General features: G+C 48.8%; 1 protein-coding gene across 2 annotated transcripts; it reads right to left on the reverse strand.

Moving 5' to 3' along the window:
- Positions 1-2,730: 2,730 nt before the first annotated feature.
- On the reverse strand, positions 2,731-10,983 carry LOC142059185 (cytochrome P450 4B1-like). 2 transcript variants are annotated; one of them, XM_075097682.1, is made up of 12 exons: positions 10,628-10,983; positions 9,604-9,745; positions 8,853-8,897; positions 8,039-8,166; positions 7,442-7,601; positions 7,231-7,374; positions 6,930-7,036; positions 5,938-6,128; positions 5,550-5,683; positions 5,029-5,093; positions 4,214-4,296; positions 2,731-3,472 (listed from the first exon to the last, which is right to left on the reverse strand). In XM_075097682.1, the coding sequence occupies exons 1-12, from the start codon at positions 10,811-10,813 to the stop codon at positions 3,304-3,306; spliced, it is 1,554 nt and encodes a 517-aa protein (XP_074953783.1). In that variant the 5' UTR covers positions 10,814-10,983; the 3' UTR covers positions 2,731-3,303. The 2 variants fall into 2 exon arrangements, with proteins under 2 accessions (XP_074953783.1, XP_074953782.1); XM_075097681.1 differs by having other exon boundaries at positions 7,231-7,382; positions 7,477-7,601; positions 10,628-10,982.
- Positions 10,984-17,832: the final 6,849 nt, after the last annotated feature.

Here is a 17,832-nt window from a genome sequence, read left to right on the forward strand (position 1 = left end):
AAAGGAGGAAAAAAAAAGAGAAAAAAAATAAAAAAGAAGAGGGAAAGAAGAAAAAGGGGAATATTTGGTGCTATGGGCTGTCCCATGGTCCCTGAAGTGTCTGCCTGCCAAAGGGGCTGGCTCTCATAGCATCTCCCAGAGGGTTTGGTGGTACCCTGGATGGACTCGCCTGTGGATTGGTGGCTGCTGTAGCCATGGTGATGGATAGAGAGAGCCGAGACAGCACAGAAATGTCACCACCTGGCAGGGAGACATTTGGGGCAAATGCTTGGGCGATTAGATCTGTGTCTCTGGGTGTTGCCTGGCTCCTTGTGCTGCTTTTTGCTGCTCTTGAAGACGTTTAGTGGTGGCTTGGCAGAGGAGGTTATCTTGAACATGCTGCTGTCCAGAAACTGCCAGCGTTTGAAGGTGGGGGGATGTTTGGGTTGCCTGGTTTGACCTGGTAAGCTGAAGAGTGAAATAATTTTCTCCTGGTTGCCTCTGTGTTATGGCTCTGTGATGCATAGGTGCTGTGAGATCTTCCCTCAAAAGCTTTGGTCCTTCAGACTGCAAACCCGGGTTAAGCATGATTCTTAACGGGGAGGGACTTTAAAGTGTTTGGCTCAGATTACCTCAATTATTATCAGAACTGCCAGGAATAAAAATCCATTATTTGCATCAAAATTGTCAGTAGTTTCTCCTCTCTTTTCCAAGCAGATTTCCCAGAGTGGTTTCCCAGGGGGAAGGTCTCCGTTGGAAGTGGTTGGTGTTTTGTCATTTGTAACAGTCAGGAAGACTCTTGGAAACCAGATGAGCAGCTTCATGGGGATAGCCTCAAAACACAGGGCTGGGAGCCCCAGTAGGGCACCGTACAGACACAGGGATGAGCAGCAGCTGTGGGTCCTCATCAGATCTAACTTCTCCTGCTCTGGCATTATCCCTCCATGCCCAAACCAGAAGATGCTGTAGGGACATCTTCAAGTGCCACCTAATTTCATTTGCAACTCACCACCAGGGAGACTGGGCTGGGTCTTTGTGGCCAGGTGCTCCCCAAGCTTATTGCTTGGACCACAAGCCAGAGAGTGGATTAGCAGAGCTGCAAAGTGGCTCGCTTGTTTGTGGGTGGGTGGTTGAAATGTCTGACAAACAGGGCCAGTAATGAAAAGCTGTATCAAACTGTTGCCCTCCAATGGCCTCACTGTGCTGGAGCTGGGGAGGAGAGCTGGAGTCTGACCTTTGAGACCAGCCCGAGTCCACCAGCTGTGCAAGGGTGGTGGCTGATGCCACGTCTTACGCAACCTGCACCCAGTCTCTTCCTGGGGTTGAGAAGGGGAGGGTTGGGAGAAGAGGAACTCAGTCTGCAGCTGCCTTGCAAAATAAATACAAGCTGCACCTTGCTGGTTATTCACAGCATCCCTGTCCTGTCAGGTACTGAAACAGCCAAAATGAAGGTCTGGATCCAGCCCTAAAGGAATTTTGTTTCTCAAACTGAGAATGCAGCAGGCAGTGGAGATGGGAGCAGGGAGCTGCGGGGGTTTCTTCAGATGTGGAGATGCTCAGGTTGGGCTGTCCTGGTCTGGCCATGAGCAGTGGTGAGCTGCTCAGACAGACAGACGTGGTTTGGCTATGTTAGTGCCTGCAGTGATGCTGGTGATGCTATTGCCTTGGGTGAAAGCTGGACAAACAGCCTTGTCTCCCACTGTGGCATGGCACGTGTGCAGCCCTCCATGTCTCAGTTTCCCCTGATGCCTGCTGAGTGCCCAGGCACTCACAGTGACAAGCTTTCCCTGTGCTGTTGGTAACACCACCATCGTGCTGGGGATTGCGACAGAATGGTGTTTGCTCTCCTGCCTTGCATGGCTGAGGGTGGGGATGGGACGAGGACAGGCATGCCCCCAGGAATGGGGCCCATCTGCTGCCCTGCTGGGCCTGACCATGCTCCCTGACAAGCCCAGGGGGTTTTGCCAGGGACCAGGGAGGACTTTAGATTTTTCTGGGTCTCCCACTGCCACCTAGTGATCCATTTCCTACCCTGGACCTGCAGCTCATCCAGCAAGTCCCCCTTGGTTTGGGACTCCACCTATGGTCGATGCTGGGTGAGGACCTGCAGTGGGTCCCCCCAGACAAGCTCGGCCCCAGGGCCAGTGCTCACCTGCACCCCTTGGGCAGGTCACTCATGTACTGAGTGGTCAGTTCTCAGCCTCTGCAGAAAAGGGTTTGAGATGGACTCATGCTCCCTCTTGGGACTTTTTTTTTTTGCAAGCTGATTTTGTTCTTGCTGCCAGCATTTGGGGGGGGGGGGGGGGGGTAGTGGTGATGTCTTTTCTGCTGTGTTTAACTCCAGATTGTTTCAGTCGTTTTCTTACCATGGAAACTCCCAGAGGCAGAGGTGAGGACTTGGTGGCCTATGGCATGGGAGGGGTGGAAATAGGTTCCTCAGGCTCAACAGGGGGGCAAAGCTGCTGAAACAGCCCTTGCAGCTTGAGAAAATACTCACAGGGCTGCACCCTTGGGCACAGCCTTGCCTCTGGGTTGCTGGGACTCATCATTTGATCCCCAAACGCAAAGGAAGCCAAAGCCAAATCCATGCTTGGGGAGCATCTGCACAAGGCTTTATTCTTGTTTCAAAGAGGAGGACAATGCTGATTGTTTTCAGCGTGGTGAGTGCTTTCTCCAGGTTAGCTGGTGACACTTTTCTGTGCTGGATCCTGAACACCCTCAGCTCAAGGAAGTTCAGCGCTGAGCCAGGCACAGCACCAGCCCCAGAACAGGTTAGGGGGAATAATTTAGAGTATGGTGTGTGGGAATGCAGTGTGACTGCAGGGAGGCCGTTCTCCTGCCCTGGCACACCCAGGCTGGAGGCAGGGGAGGGACATTGTACTCAGGTAGTGTCCAGGCTTTAGACACCTCTGCAAACTGCACTGGTGGTGTTCACCATCTTGCCCAAGCAGGTAACTGGCAATGCTGCAAATACACAGGCAGGTGACAAAAGTCCCACCACGCAGTGTGCAAGGGCAGGTTGGAGGTGAGGCGATGTGTAGGACATGGAGGATGCCTGCAGAGGTGAAGGCTGAGCCACAGCTGTGCTGCAAAACCTGCTTGGCAGTGCTGTTCCCCATGTAAGGGTGGGACCTGGATCTGCGGGGTTGGGGTGTGCATGGGGGGGGGCTCAGCATGCCCCCCTGGATGGCAGCAGGGAGGGAGGTTAATGCGGGAGAGGTCTGAGGTGGCCATTGTGGGTCTGTCTGGTGTCCCCTCTTAAACTTCTGGGTGGAGGGTTGTCTGTGGGAAAGCGCTTGCCCACCACCAAGGTACCCCACACGGTCAGTGAATCTTTTTCAAATGCAGGTGGATCCCATTGCTGGACCTGAGGATGATCTGCTGTATCAGTGTGGGAGGCTTGGATGGGTTGGGACAGAGCTCGAAGCGGAGCAGGGTCAGGGCCAGAGCCACCTTCATCTCATTCATGGCAAACTGTTGCCCGATGCAGTTCCTGAGGAGAGGATGACAAATGCTCCTATTGCAGCCTTCATCCCTGACCGCCCCAGAGCTGGGCTCTACCCATGCATGAGCTTCTTGAAGCAGCACCTTTGGGGTGCTGGGGGACCTCCAGCTGCTGCAAGGGTGATGCCCCAGCTTATCTAAGAATCCCCTCATGAAACACCAAAAGGCACCCTGCTCTCTGGTGGGGTATTGCTGTTGTTTGTTAATAAGCATTAAAAAATATATTAAATTGAGAGAACTGGGTGTTTCTTCATAGAAAGTGCTATATGGATCCAGCTCAAAACCCAGAGACCTCAGAAAGGTTATTTTTGACTCTGTGGAGTATCTCCTTTTGCAAGTTACTGAGACCTCAATATCCTGCATCTGTCTATTGCTACACCATGGGAACCACAGAGATTTGGGCCCAGCTTGGGTTTGAGGTACACTGGGTATTTACCCCTAAACAAGGGAGCCTAGTACTCAATGAAGGCAAAAGAAAATGTAAATATCTCCACAAATTCTCAAGAAAAGTATATGAAACTCTACAGTGACCACAGGGCTTGGGGCGTGGGAAATGCTGTGGAGCTGATGGAGCATGGTGGAGATCCCTGTTATGGAAGCCTGCTTGAGTTGGCTAAGCCAACTTGGCTCATGGGTGTTGAGGGAGGATGAGTTTCAGCAGCTTGGCTCTGACCTAGGTCTCCCATGCAAGGCAGCCTACAGGGAAGGAGAGGGACGAAGAATCTCCCACCTGGATCCAGCAGAAAAAGGCAGGAAAGCGTGGGAGTGCCTCTGTGCTGAGTTCTCTGGAGAAAACCTCAGGGGATCATACACCTGTGGGAGCACCAAAGGCCATTTGGTCAGTGTTTGTTCTGACACAAGCAGCACCAGCTTTCCCCCAAGTCCTCAAGGTAGGGCATGGATGTGGCCTCTGTTGCTGCAGGGGAGCTGCCGCTGACATCTCCTTCTGCAAAGCCAGCCAGGTAGATGAGAATCCAGGCAGATGATGAGAAGAAGGCACTGATGGCCATGTGGATTTTCCCCTTGGAGATATCCAGATCACCCACGACCTCACCCAAGATGCCTGCAGGCATTTTCTCATCCATGGCAGTAATGATTGTTAGACTCTCCTTCAGAGATGCCCAATCCTGCCTCTCCAGGGAGCCACTGGAGATAGGCGGCTGTGGACCCTCCTTCAGGTTTCTCAGCTATTTTTTTCCTTGAAGCCTCTAAGACATCAGCTTTGAATCACACAGTGCTCGGAGGGCTTGGGACTTCTCATACTACTCTGGGACCTATGTCTACCCAGGGCAGCTGAAAGCATTCTGAGTATCTCTGTGTCACCATGCAAGAAGATAGACTATTCAACACCCTTTCCCAGCACTTCTACATATTCAAAGCCTTTGTGGTGTTTGGTAACTTCAATGAACTTTGCATTTAGAGTGGGACTGTTGAAATAAGAGGGGAAAAAAAACATGGCAGGGAGGCACAGGCTGCCATATTCAAGGGGAGTATATGTCTGGGCTCAGAGATCATCCTCCCTTTCTTGTTATAAAGGTAAAATACCTCAGGGTCTTCCCACACATCCTGATTCCTGTGGATAGCAAATATATTCAGTCCAACCTGGCAGCCTGGAAAAGAAAAGTGAGAAAAAGCTGGTGACATCTCAGAGTGAAGAACCAGGAGAGGTGTTTGTGGGATGATCTCCCGTCCTGTGTTCTGCAGGGGCTGCTGCAGGAGATCTGGCAGGGACGATATGCAGCCTGTCCAGGCAGGTCACCTCCTGAAGCCCTCAGAGCTGGGCCCCATTTTGGTACCAGTGAATAAACTTTTCGTCTTGGCCAGGATCAACACTCTGCAAGTCCTCTTTGAGCTCTGTGAACACCCCCGTGCCCTGGAACATGTCCTTGGACTCTCTCCAGCCACCCTTCTGGGAGGGTTGAGATGGTGAGCTGTGGTGGCCCTGTACAGCCCTTTGCGAGAGAAAAGAGGCTAGAAGCCCCACCAGCCTGTCCACAGAGCATCTCTTATGAGGATGCCCCACGTGTCACAGACAGCAACATGAAATATCAACAAACTCAACAGACCTGCTGGCAAGCTGCGTCCGTCGGAAAATGTGACAGATTTAGAGAGGTATCGGGACACAGAAGGAACCGGTGGGAACAGGCGCAAGCTCTCTTTGATACACATTGTGGTGTAAGTCATCTTTCCAAGGTCCTCCCTGAAAGCAAACAGGGGGGTCAGGTTGTGTTTGAGTGGCAGCAATGAGGACACCAGCAACGGGGACTGGGTGGGCTGGCCCACTGTGTCTCCCATCTGCTGTTGGGCTTTCTCCTTCTAGTCCTCCCTTTGCTGCCAGTATTGCTATGTGAAAAGCAGAGTGACCCAGTGCAAGTGCAGTATAAGGTGGATGAAGTTTCCTTCTCAGGATAAATGAAAAAGTTCAAAGTAAAGGAATAAGAAATCCTAGCTCACCACTCAATGGTATCTCGGTTTCCCAAGATCCCCTGGATCTCCTCCCTGCACCGCTGCTGGTGCTTTGGATATAATGACAGGCAGTACAGGAGCCAGGAGATCCCGCTGGCCGTGGTATCATGACCCGCAAACATGAAGGTGTCCACCTCGGCACGCAGGTCCTCATCAGATAGCCCAACTCCATTTGCATCCTAACAAAGAGGAGAGTATATATTTCTCAAGTGCACATTAATTGGACTTGATCCTTTGGGTATAAAAATAACCCCAGATGATGATGGATTTGGTGTCTCTTGTATCTCCCTGTACATCAGGAAGTAAGCCAGTAGAAAATATATCCAATACATATGAAAACAGTCAGACCCACTGATTGCTGACACTGCAGTCAACAGAGCTACAGAGTTGGGCTTTGGTGGGATACCAGATCCAGTCCTTCAGAAGGACTTTTTGATCCCCTGCCAAGGGGCCTTGTTACGTTTTTCAGTAGTTTGGTTTGGACAACTTTTCTTTTAGACTGAGACACAAAAGAAAGCAGTGGCTCTAGAAGGACAGAGTGAGCACAGAGTGTATCTCCTTCCTGAACATGAAGTGGCAGCTTCTGTCCAGAGTATCTGAAGGTGTATGTGAAGTTAAAACTACAGATGGTAAGAAACAAAACCTCTTAAGAGGGTTACAGCCAAGCTGGCCTCCTTGTAACCTTTCCAAAGATCTCATTCTTCTCTGGTTTCTGACAGGTCACTTATTTTAAATTATTAATGAGCTCAATGAAAATTAACATGGAAGATTAAAGTCGGTCTGAGCTATTTATGTTCAATCACTGCACCTCACACATTTCTATTTCCTTCCCTTTCAATCCACCTTGCCCCGAGCTAGGAAATTTGGAGCGTGGAAGCTGTTTCCAGCAACTCCAGCAAGGGGTGGTCATCTCCCTTCTGATACATCTCCAGTGCCATGTGGGTATGTTCTTAGGCATTTGATACTGTTATTTCATTCACCTTGGTACAGAGAAGAATGTCCAGAAAATCCAGGTTTCTCTTCTTCTGGATCTTGTCAAGTTCCTTCTCACCGGAAAGCAACATCTTTCTCTCTTTTATTACCTTATCTGCACAGAAGAATGACCAGTTAGATGCATCCTGCCCCTCCAGAAACCTCATGCACTTGTCCACTCAGTAAGCAGCTTGGACTCCATTTAATGTGTAACCTTCTGGCCAGTGCATGCTGCAACCCCTCTCTGAGATACAAGTGTGGGAGAGGTTCAGCTGGGAGACAGGGCTGGGGAGAAAGCAGGAGAAATACCTGTGTGGCTATGGGCCAGCTTGCAGGCATCCCGAAAGTCACAGCCTTTGCGAGTCAAGTCATAGAAGACATCCTTGTAAGAAAAATTTTGGACTCTATTGCTCACAAGGTAGCTCAGGTCATAAACAGCTCTGATATAATAGTCTGAGTTGCTGTAAGGCGACCAAGGTTAAAGCTGGTGTTAGCGACATGAGAGGGGAAACAGGAGCACTTGCTTCCTCAGAATTTGAAAGTTCAGGCACTGACCTCTGAGTCTGACAGTTGGTATTACAGCTGAAGGCGCATTTCATGATGCTGTCTAGTGTCATCAAGCTGACATCTTGAAAGAGCTCCACTGACTTCCTCTCTGTGTTCTTCTTTTCCCATTTATCCTAGTGGTGAAGACAGGGGTAAGGAAGGACAGACTGCCATGTATGATGAGGACATGTTTTCCTGTCTCTCTTCCCAGACCCACGCTGCTAATGACTTCCTTTTTTTTTTTCAAGCAGAGGCCTTAGTTCACTATATATTCTGTGAATCTAATCAAATCCTTCTGTCCATTTCTTTTTCCAGGTTTACCATTACTGGGCTAGGAAAGGATATTCTAGCAGTTGTTAATTTTATTGGAAAGCGGGTGGAAGAGAGAATAAGTGAAATGGCCAGAGGAAGGTTGGGGGAGCAGTTTCAGAACTTCAGAACTACCCCAAAATTTCAATGAAACTCTAGGAACGATCTATGTCCAGTCTTTTTCCCTCAGTCATCCCCAGACCTGATTATTTTTGCTGGTGCACAGCTGAAAGATAAAAGTAGCAGGAGTGGTGATTCTTACCAGCATCACTTTGACTGAGTCTGACATCAGGGCCACATAAGATTTCAACACGTTGTAATGAAAGGCTGGGGTGAGCAGCTTCCGATGCTGGAACCATTTGGTTCCGTCCAAGATCAACAGCCCATGCCCTGGAGACACAATCAGCAAAGGCGCAATCAGCTGCTCCAGACTCTGATCACGGCTCTGACAGCCTCACTACTGCTTTTGGCCAAGTGCAGACTAACGTGCGTGGTCTGGGGGGAGGAAGGGTAGTTGGTGGAGCCTTTTCTCCAGCCTCTCTAAGGCCATTCACAGTGGCGCTCTTTGGATGGAGGAGAAGCATGCCTGCCTTTCCTTCACTGCAACCATCTGTGCATGCCTAACCTACCCTGAAACACAAACCTTGATGGCAGAGGCACAGGAATTGCCCTCTCAGGTGGGTCTTTCTGCCCTAAATGAAATACCTGGGTGCCTTTTGCAGCACACACTGACAGTTGCTAGCAGGACCCTGGAGGGTTACCTCAAAGCTGTGTGCAAGCCATGAACCTCCCTGCCCTTGGTGTGTATCACCCCAGTTATCTGTGGTAGCATTCAGTCCCTAAGGAAACTGAACATTGCTTTGTGGAGGCCAGGGTGTGTAATTCAAGGCAAAGCCACCTGATGTGCTCCACGACTTGGTGGGCACCACTGGTACTAATGCTTACACCTAGACACACCCTCCCATTACAGAAGCTCTGGTTTTAGAATGGAAGAAAGGAAAAATAAAGGAAGACAAGAGAGAAGCCAATGAAATGTGCAACACAGCAGAAAGGGTTAATGGAAGAAAATGACTTACCAATCCAGGGAACTAAGAATTTGTAGGGTACCTTGGGCTTGCGATCTGTAAAACAAAGTAGATACCAGAACAGTATGAATGGATAATAAATTCAATATAACAAAAGAGAAAATTCAGACTAAATTGGCATTAGAGTTCACCCTCTAAATCACAATGTAGAATTAGTCTTATTTTAGTATGTAAAATACCCTAATAGTAGAGGTAGAGTTTAAAAGTGATCTTCTACAAATATGACCTCAGTGGACTTAGGAAAACCAGAGAAAGGTTTAACGAAAATTGTGTGTGGAAAAGAAATGGCCGTGGCAAACCTCAAAGCTGAGAAAATGGATGGGAGTTACTAGAGATGCCCATGTATGTACCACTCACAGGCACCATGCTCCACGGAAAAGAGCAGAGAAGAAGACTTGAAATGTCTTCTGAGACCCATTGCCATGCCAGCTCTCCTATATTATGGGGTTTACTGGGAAGCACAGATTATGTGGTGGTAGATGCCATAGAAGACAGTAAGATCAATGATAATGTCAACAGTGGACTGGGAGGAACAAGCACGTGGTCACTATTTTGCATGAGAATACAAACTGTTCCATGAAACCTGGGGTGGGCTGGGAGTTCACAAAGGGGAACAAAGGAGGAATTGCAATAGCTGTGAAGCAAGCCGGTAGAGGGGGTGACTCCAGGCAAGGTTCCCATGATTTTCTCAGTAGGTAAGTGTCAAGGACGTGATGTCCCAAAACCAGATGTAGAGACTTACCTGTTCGACCAAGTATGCTTTTGGCATATTCAGGATGGTGGATTACAAGAGAAGGCAGGACTGGTCCAAGCCATCTGGGAAAAGCATGAGGGTATTCTTCTCCCCATGACACCATCTGATTTAATATTTTATCTGTAGTTATCTGCAATGACAGTTAAGCAGGGACTGAATTCAGGCAAAAAAAGAGGGGTGTGCCAGGGAGCACAGAGGCTAAACTTGCCCTGTCACAGAAAGCACATGCAAGACATCTTCTCCTGGGAAATGGGGAGATTGTGGGCAGACTTGCCACTGGGGGGGCTTTCCATGCTGCAGGTGGAGGAGATGCTGGGACCATGCAGAGGTGGTTAAGCTGCCTGAGCCACCACATCCCTGCAGCACAAGGCAGCTCCATGGAGAGGCCCTAGCTGGGGCCTGGCTGTGGTTGAGCTGCGTTAGGACAGCCTGGGCTCCAAGCAGTTGGAGTTGCACTTGGGAGATACAGCTGCCATGGGCAATGCCAGGACACCTGGTAAACAGGCCAGGTGGACCAAGTCTGTTACACCCGTGTTCTCTAAATTCAGCAGTGCAAGGCGGGCATGCGATGTGAAAGCAAAAATATCTTCACTAAAGGATGAAAATGGCTGCAATAAAATGCCCTGCTTTTGTGGCCATGTCTTCTTAAGTGGCTGTAGCGGGAGAGACCCTTATTGGTAGAAGGTTTAATGCAGAAAAGAGGCATTTTATGGTTGCTCATATTTAAGTAACTTCACAAAAGTCCCAGAAAACACTTACCTCCATGTTTAAGCACATGATCAAAAAAGACATGGCTCTGTTTATTACCAAAAGATGCCCATCTCATATCCAGGCACCCTTTCTGCCTGCCCTGCAAAAGTTGTGGAATTCCCTGTGCGGAGGTCCTCCCCTGTAGGAAAGGACACAAGCAGGGGACATGCACACAGCACCTGGTGCACCCTCTCATCCTGTCTGATATCTTCAACAGTTGTGGGGACAAACCCACCCTGACTGAGTCCAGCTCCCTCCTTACCAGATGATTGTGGCCATAGAGCCAGTGTTTCGGTGGACCAGGGAATGCCTCCAGAGCTTTGATGAGTTTCTTCCTCTCCCGGTAGAACTGGGCCGCCTTCAGCAGCACGAAGATGACACCAAGCACCACAGACAGCTGCAGAAAGACAGCAGAAGGTCTGGCTATGCTGTCCAGCAGAGACACCATGCTGGCCCTGCAACCAGGATGCCTGACACTGCCTTCTCCTGCCTGCTTCTCTTCTGCTCCTCCTGTGCTCGTGCCTGATGGGGTGCTAGATGCAGGTAAACATCCTGTCTCCCCTGCTCTACTGGAGCTGAGCCTGGTGCAGCACTGCTGGCAGCAATTTATAGCAGCAGGAACATCACAGTAAGCAATACATCAGCTTGGCCAGCAGCCTGATTGCCTGCTGCTCCTACTCACCCTTTGACCTGCTTCCAGCAACCTGTGGATGGAGTCAGCTTGTTAACAAACAACCTGTACATATTTGCTACTTTCTTTGAAATCCCATACATCCCAGCAGCGACAGAAAGCACTCACATTCATTCGTGCCCAGGTGGACGAAGCCATAGGAGGGAGCAATTAAGAGGTACTCAGGCTTGGGCTCCAGCTGAGCTCTGTGTTGTCCTCAGCCAAATTCAGGTCTGGAAGCCATTCATCCACCTGTGTGAAGTGAGGAACAAATGGGCCACCTCTGCCAAACACATAGGCTGGTAAGATCCAGCCACCACCAGCTGTAAAAACAGTGCTCTGAGTGACTGAAATATCATACAGCATTGCTGGACTATAACCAAGAGAACAGACATAACCCAATCAGTACACAAGGGACTGTGGCCCTGTTCTCCAAGAGGTTCTATGAGAGAGCCAAGCCAGGAGACAAAACTACTGCCCAGGAGAATTACCATGGTGCATAGGTAAGACAAGGAGAGGGGGAGCAGCAGAGCACTAATATGAGCTGCAGCAAGATGGAAAGCATGCCTAACCTGATAGGGAGGCATGATGGTGAGGTCATGTTCCTTCTACAGCCCTGGTGAGTCCTTCCCCTGTCTGCATGGCATCTCACCATCCTCCAAAAAAGGCTCTACATCACCACAATTGTCTCCAGCACAGTGCCTGATTGGGCCCCAGGTAGGACCCTGTCTAGCAATCCCTGAGCAGATCCTGCTGGTTTCCTGGGCTCACATCCTATAGGCACAGAAGCCTGGAATGGCCTGGAGGGAACTTCAGGTTTGCTGGAGGACTTGGGCTGTAAGCCTGCTGTGCGTGGGTGACTTCCAGGCATATTGCAAAGAGGAGGATCCCCAGATGGGCTGAAATAATTTCTCATTTGGGTGTTGGGATATTACGAGGATCAAATGGGTCATTAGCTGCTAAACCTGGTAGTCTGATGTGCTACTACAGAGGGGCTGCTGATTTTTGTGGGTGTTTCTCTTCAGCTTAACATATCTCTGAGATGAGGGTCTTCTGATATTTGGGCACTTTCCTTTAGTTTTTAGTCTAAATTATGCCATGGCCAATTGAAACCCATGTTTTCTGCTAGTAGAGTCATTTTACTGAAAAACTACTGTTTATCTAGTGTTCATTGTCCAGATGTATCCTTTTTATAATGACAGAGACATGGAGATCACTGGCTGAAGTGAATCTGCACAGACCCAATGAAAATATTTAAACTTTTTAGACAGAAAGAGTGTACAGAAAAATCCTACAAGATCCACTGTTTGGGAAGTACCTGACTCCACAAAAATGTCTGAAAGTTAGTGATGTGCGTTAACTTTTCCCTCAGCTGGCTTGTGGCCTATTCATTAATTAATGATTGCAAAGGAAAAGCCCTAGGTACAGAGGGTACCATTTGTATTTCAGTCTCAGGGACATTTAAAGTGTCTGGCTGCTACAAACCCGTGCAAAGGATTGTAGATATATTGCTCATCCACTGTGATATGTTGCTCACTGCAAACAGGCTGAAGGTTATGGCGTGTGCCAGTTTGAATGTAGCATGGGAAGGTGCCCAGCTGTGAAAGAGCATCCTACGCTCTTTGAGATAAAAATCAACAGACTACAGAAATGCTTAGGTGTGGTGCAGGTGCCTGGCATTTCTCAACAATAAGTCTTCCTAAAGTAACTCCCTTTTCACTTGAAATCTTTGCATGCAACTTCTCTGAGCTTTCAACCCTCTTGGCAGCTCACAGTAGAAAGCAGCATATTTGAGGGCATTTGGGACTGTTTTACTCTGGATTTGTGCAGATTCTCTTGCCAAAATGCACAACGTAATTCAGCATGGCTTTTTTTTTTTCCTCTTTATGGGTGGGTACACTAGTGCACAAAGCAGGGAGACTCATCCTGACCCTCTTTCCAACACAGGCACTGCAATATTACCTGTGGGTCCTTTTGAGGGAGAGGATTTGTCCTCCCTGCCACACAGCTAGAGGATGCTGAGTGCTGCACAAAGGCTTGACCTTGCAGCTGAATGGTTCACAGAGGGTTCAGGTGGCTCCATCTTCACGTCTCTTGGTGGGATGTTTGACTGTGCATCCCACTGTTTCTGTCTCCTCATGGAAGTTCAGCTGTCGATTTTCTGGGTGCACATCAATCCCTCTGCTGATGTTAGCTAGTGTGGTACGTAGTCTCTGTCATGTGCATCATCACCTGGTTCTCAGGGATATTTTGCAAATGCTCAGGCATGATGTGTTGGAATTGGCAGTTTCTAACGTTGGTCTCCAGCTCCAGCAATGATGGTGTTTCAGGAGCTCCTGACACACTTCTGGGTTTGCATCCTGAGGCTGGCAACCTGGACATTTCCACAAAAGATGGGACTAGAATGCTGACATTGAGTTACCTGCCATCAAGGGTACCCAGGGCACAAAAGGCACTGGGCATGTCAGCTGGCTAACAGCCAGCTCCTACCATGCATGTCCAGATGCCTGTTAAAGTTTGGGCTGAAGAGGGGGTCTGTGCATTGCAGAGTAGACGACTGCTCTAGAAATATAGTGTTATCTCTTGAAAGACATCAACTCTATGATCTACTCTCACACTGTTCCTGCGCTGCAAATACCCATTTGCTAATCTGCCAACATTGTCTATCACACTAAGTTTCTTTGGCATTTCCCCAGAAATAATGATTGCTTAAGTTCCTCAGCTGGGGTAAGGTGTCCACTACAGCTGTCTGCATGGCGCTGGGCTTTCGTTAACATGGCAGGAAGATGTATTGCAAAAAGACAATGACAACAGTTGAAAATCTCTTACAGCTCCTCAGACTCAGGTGCTTTGGCTGCATAAGCCCTGTCCTAGCACATTTCTTCAGCTCCCCAGCGTGACTGTGTCCTGAAAAGGACCCCTGTAACCTATTTTAAGATGGAGCCTTTGGTTTTTCAGACTGGGAAGAAGGAGTTATGTCCTCTGGCTGGCATTTGTTATCCCGCTTTCTCCCCATCACCATTGTTGACATGCCTCATCCTGTGGGCCAGAGCCTGGTAAGTCATTAAAGCCACATCCATCAACAATTTTAAAATTTAAAGAACACACTGACTGTCCTTGTGTTGCCTTGGGGAACATCCCTGGCAGGCACTGAACGGCATTAACTTTTCACACACTTGGCCATCTTCATAAAACTAAGTGTATCTTATTATGCCAAGCCAGCTGGATCTGTGCGAAAGTTCAAAGGAGAGTTAAAGGTTGTTCTTTAGGGGGCAGAAGGCTGCAGTCTATCAAGTTAGGCATTTCTTAGGGAAGGCTCTGTAGCCAGAGCAAGAGGCACAAGCTCTGCCATGACAACTTCACACTCCTGAGCAGGAACACCTGACCCCAGAGACCTCACGGCCATGGACAGTGTAGAAGACACATCTGCTTCTCTGCTTCTTCCTGTGATCCTCTGCCTGTCCTGCAGCACCGTGATTAATAGGCTTCCCATCAGGAGAGGAGGCAGTACAGGTTGGTTGGCCAGCTGGCCGGTTGGCTGGCTGGCCAGGTGGCTGGGAAGCATGTGGATGGCAGTTGTTTGGGAGGCTCCTGCTGAGGCTTCTTGCCCATCTGAGGAGATGGAGAAGGATGAGCATTCAGCACAAAGAGCCGCTTTTGGGCTGCCTGAGCCAGATCTATGGCTTTGCAGGCTGCCTTGAAAATGTGGGACTGACCTAAATAGATTGGGCACGCGAAGGGTGTTGAGGACATTGATGTTACCATGTTCTTTCTCTTGTTATCAGATGAGGTCACAGAGAGGGTTTGGACAGGTCTGCCATGATGCTTGGGATTAATCTTGAAGTTAGGTTCAAGTGGTATATGCTACAAGAGACCCCATGCCCCATCTGCAGTGCATCACAGGCTCTGCCCCAAAGCTGTTCCTCTAGGCTTTTTTTCCTCTCAACTAGCTCTAAAATGGCCTTTAGGTTCTTTCAGAGACCTCCGTCTAGGAAACAGTCCATGAACAACTAGCCTCTTATCTGACCTTGCCAGTGACTATGGATGGGAGGGAGGAGAAAGGGACCTCCATGGAGCTGAGGACATTGGAAGGTGGGATTGCTAGTGTGGGTCCCTCATGTGAAGACCTGCAGCACACTTATAAATCCAACAATGTTGGGTGCCTTACAAGATTCGTGTAAGGAACACAGGGAGAGCTGAGGGCTGAGCATTTTAGCACCAGTGGAGCTGTTTTGGGGTGTCCTGTGGCACCTATCCAATTACTGGACCATCTGATCTGGATCTGGCCAGCACCTTTCAGCAATCACCTACAAAATAACTCAGAAATCCTCCAACACCCATAGGCGGAGGGGCCAGGCTGGTGAAATTGCTGGCATGGCATCAGATGAAACTTTAATAACAACACAGAAATTCTCACTGGTGGCAAAGTCCCTGGGTTAGACAATGGGTTACTGAGCAGGGTGGATTTTTACCCATCTGTCTCCTTGATAGTTATTTAATAACCAGTAACAAATGTTGAACATGGAGCCAAGAGGATATGGGTTGTTTTGAAGGTCAAGTGAGATGTCAAGCGTTCAGCTTATAGGGAGGGGACATAGGGGACAGAGTGGCTAAACCGACATTTATGGGGATTTGGAAGAAGAATCTGAGCTTGGGTGATAGCAAATCTGAGTGCCTAATCCAGCCTCCAGCCTCTGCATTTTCTGTTTCACTGGTGGAGGGGAAAGAAATGCCCTTCTCACATATTGCAGAGATTTCATGGAAAGAGGGGCTATGAACATTTGGTCTGACACTTTTTAGCACAGCCTGAGGATGAAAACTCAGGGTTTTTTGCAGGGGAAGAAACTGTGGAAGCTCAAAAGAGAAAGCAAAGTGGCCACAGAGCTGCAAGCGGAGAAAACTGAAAGGGAGCAGCACTGGTCTGGTCATCATAAGGGACTGGAACAAGGCCAGAAACAGCCTGCCCAGTGCCAGGAGAACCTACAGCCCTGTTTTCCCAGGTGTCCACACTGAAGCAAAGAGCCTCCAAAAGAAGACCTCAGCATGAAGAAGCATCTACAAGTGTTCTGATAGCCAGAGTGGTCTGGGGAGGTTGGCAGGGTGAACAGTGTCTTGGTTTGACCTTCTGGACATCTAAGGCTGGCAAAACTGCAGTTGGGTGTTAAAGGACACTTGGAAGGTCATCAAATATTTGCAAAGAGCCTCTGCATGGTTGCCTCGATGATGTGGATAGCCACATGATAGCAATGTATGCTGTGACAGGTCATGCCATAAACAAAAAACCGCAAATGTTACACTGAAGAATTCCCACCCCATACCACAACCATGGACACATCAAGCTGAGCTGTGGAAGTTGCTTTCAGGGTCTTGGGAATATCTCTGCTTAATTTAGACACCCAAACAGAAGAAGGAGAGGATCTTCTTCACTGATTTAACTCATACTGTTGACATTCACTGTGGAACAATTGGTTTACTGAGCAGGTGAAATTTAGGTGGCAAATCAATACCTTGCCCCAGAGAGTGACCTTGCAGCAGATGCTTTCCCGGGTGTGCCTGTGTTTTTTCAAATAGGAAGAAGAGTCCAGGCCCATCTGTCCCTGTGTGTTCCTGCAGTGCTTAGTGATGACAGATGAAATGTAGCTGTAATGCCAAAAAAAATAATAACGTTTCAGGCTTCCAAACACATGATATATGAGGAAATCACAGCAAAAGCCTAGCAAGTGTTGCAGAGTAATGGGAACTGCCTGGATCCCATCTGACCACACATGTCTCAAGGATGAATTTATATCTGGAAGTATTTAATACAGCTGTCTTACAAATATTTTGCAATTCTCACTTCATTTACAGGCTGCTTCCAGTGTACAATCCCAGTGGGGTTTAGATGGGAATTGCTGGTACCATCTAATAACAGATTTGCCCAGAGAGCAGTGTGGGTCCTGTGCAGGGATTACATACCCCGGTGGTGTGAGCAAGCTGCTCTTGCCCCTGGTTCTGCTGCTCCTGTTGTGCTTGGAGGTGTGTGAGAATGTACCGCCACCAGGCTGTGATGGACAGGTGCCCTTTACGTGACCAGGATGTGGCTCTACATCTATTACGACAAACTCTGTAGGGAAAGGAATATCTGCATGAGTAGATGGAGTCTTTGCCCTGCCATTATTGACAGACTAAGCTATAGCAATGAGAAAAATCCAAGATCTTTTTAACAAAAACAAAGACTTACTCTGTTGCACCCCGCATAGCCCCTCTCACGAATTCTGTTAAATTAGTTATCTGAAGGTCTGAATCAGGCAGTCCAAGCTCAGCTTATCATCTTTGCAATTACCCTTTCTGCAGAAAGTAGGGGAGGATTAAAGAATGAGGCAACCTCTCTGCATCTAGTTCTTGACTGCCTTTATTGCTCTGAGTTATACATCCTGTGTCGCCAGGTCTTTTTAGGTCTTTTCATTACTACCATGTCTCTAATATCTTGGAGAGGAAAGGTACCTGGGGGGAGGCGTGCTCAGAAATTACGTCTGGAAAGATCTCTCTCACTCTCCCTCTAGGACATAGTTACCCCAGAAGCCGTCTTGCAGCCTCAGCCCAGCTGTCCAGTTCAAAAGCAGAGCAGCCATAGAAGATGTGGGATGCAGGATGTGGGATGATGCGGGACGTGGGATGCAGGATGCAGGATATGGGCTATAGGATGCGGGATGCAGGATGCGGGATGCAGGATGTGGGACGCAGGATGCGGGACCTGGGCTGGCTGGCCTGGCATGCAGTGCTGACCCGCGTGGCTCGGGGAGATTGGGGGCTGGGCT

The sequence above is a fragment of the Phalacrocorax aristotelis genome, chromosome 6 (assembly GCF_949628215.1).
Source record: "Phalacrocorax aristotelis chromosome 6, bGulAri2.1, whole genome shotgun sequence".
Lineage (NCBI taxonomy): Eukaryota > Metazoa > Chordata > Aves > Suliformes > Phalacrocoracidae > Phalacrocorax > Phalacrocorax aristotelis.

Coding starts and splice junctions, on each gene's coding strand:
- LOC142059185 (XM_075097682.1), bottom strand. CDS start 10,813: ATGGTGTCTCTGCTGGACAGCATAGCCAGACCTTCTGCTGTCTTTCTG. Junction 7,375..7,441: donor TTCAAATTCTGAGGAAGCAA/GTGCTCCTGTTT, acceptor ACAGCAACTCAG/ACTATTATATCAGAGCTGTT. Junction 6,129..6,929: donor ACATTCTTCTCTGTACCAAG/GTGAATGAAATA, acceptor CCTCTTTGTTAG/GATGCAAATGGAGTTGGGCT.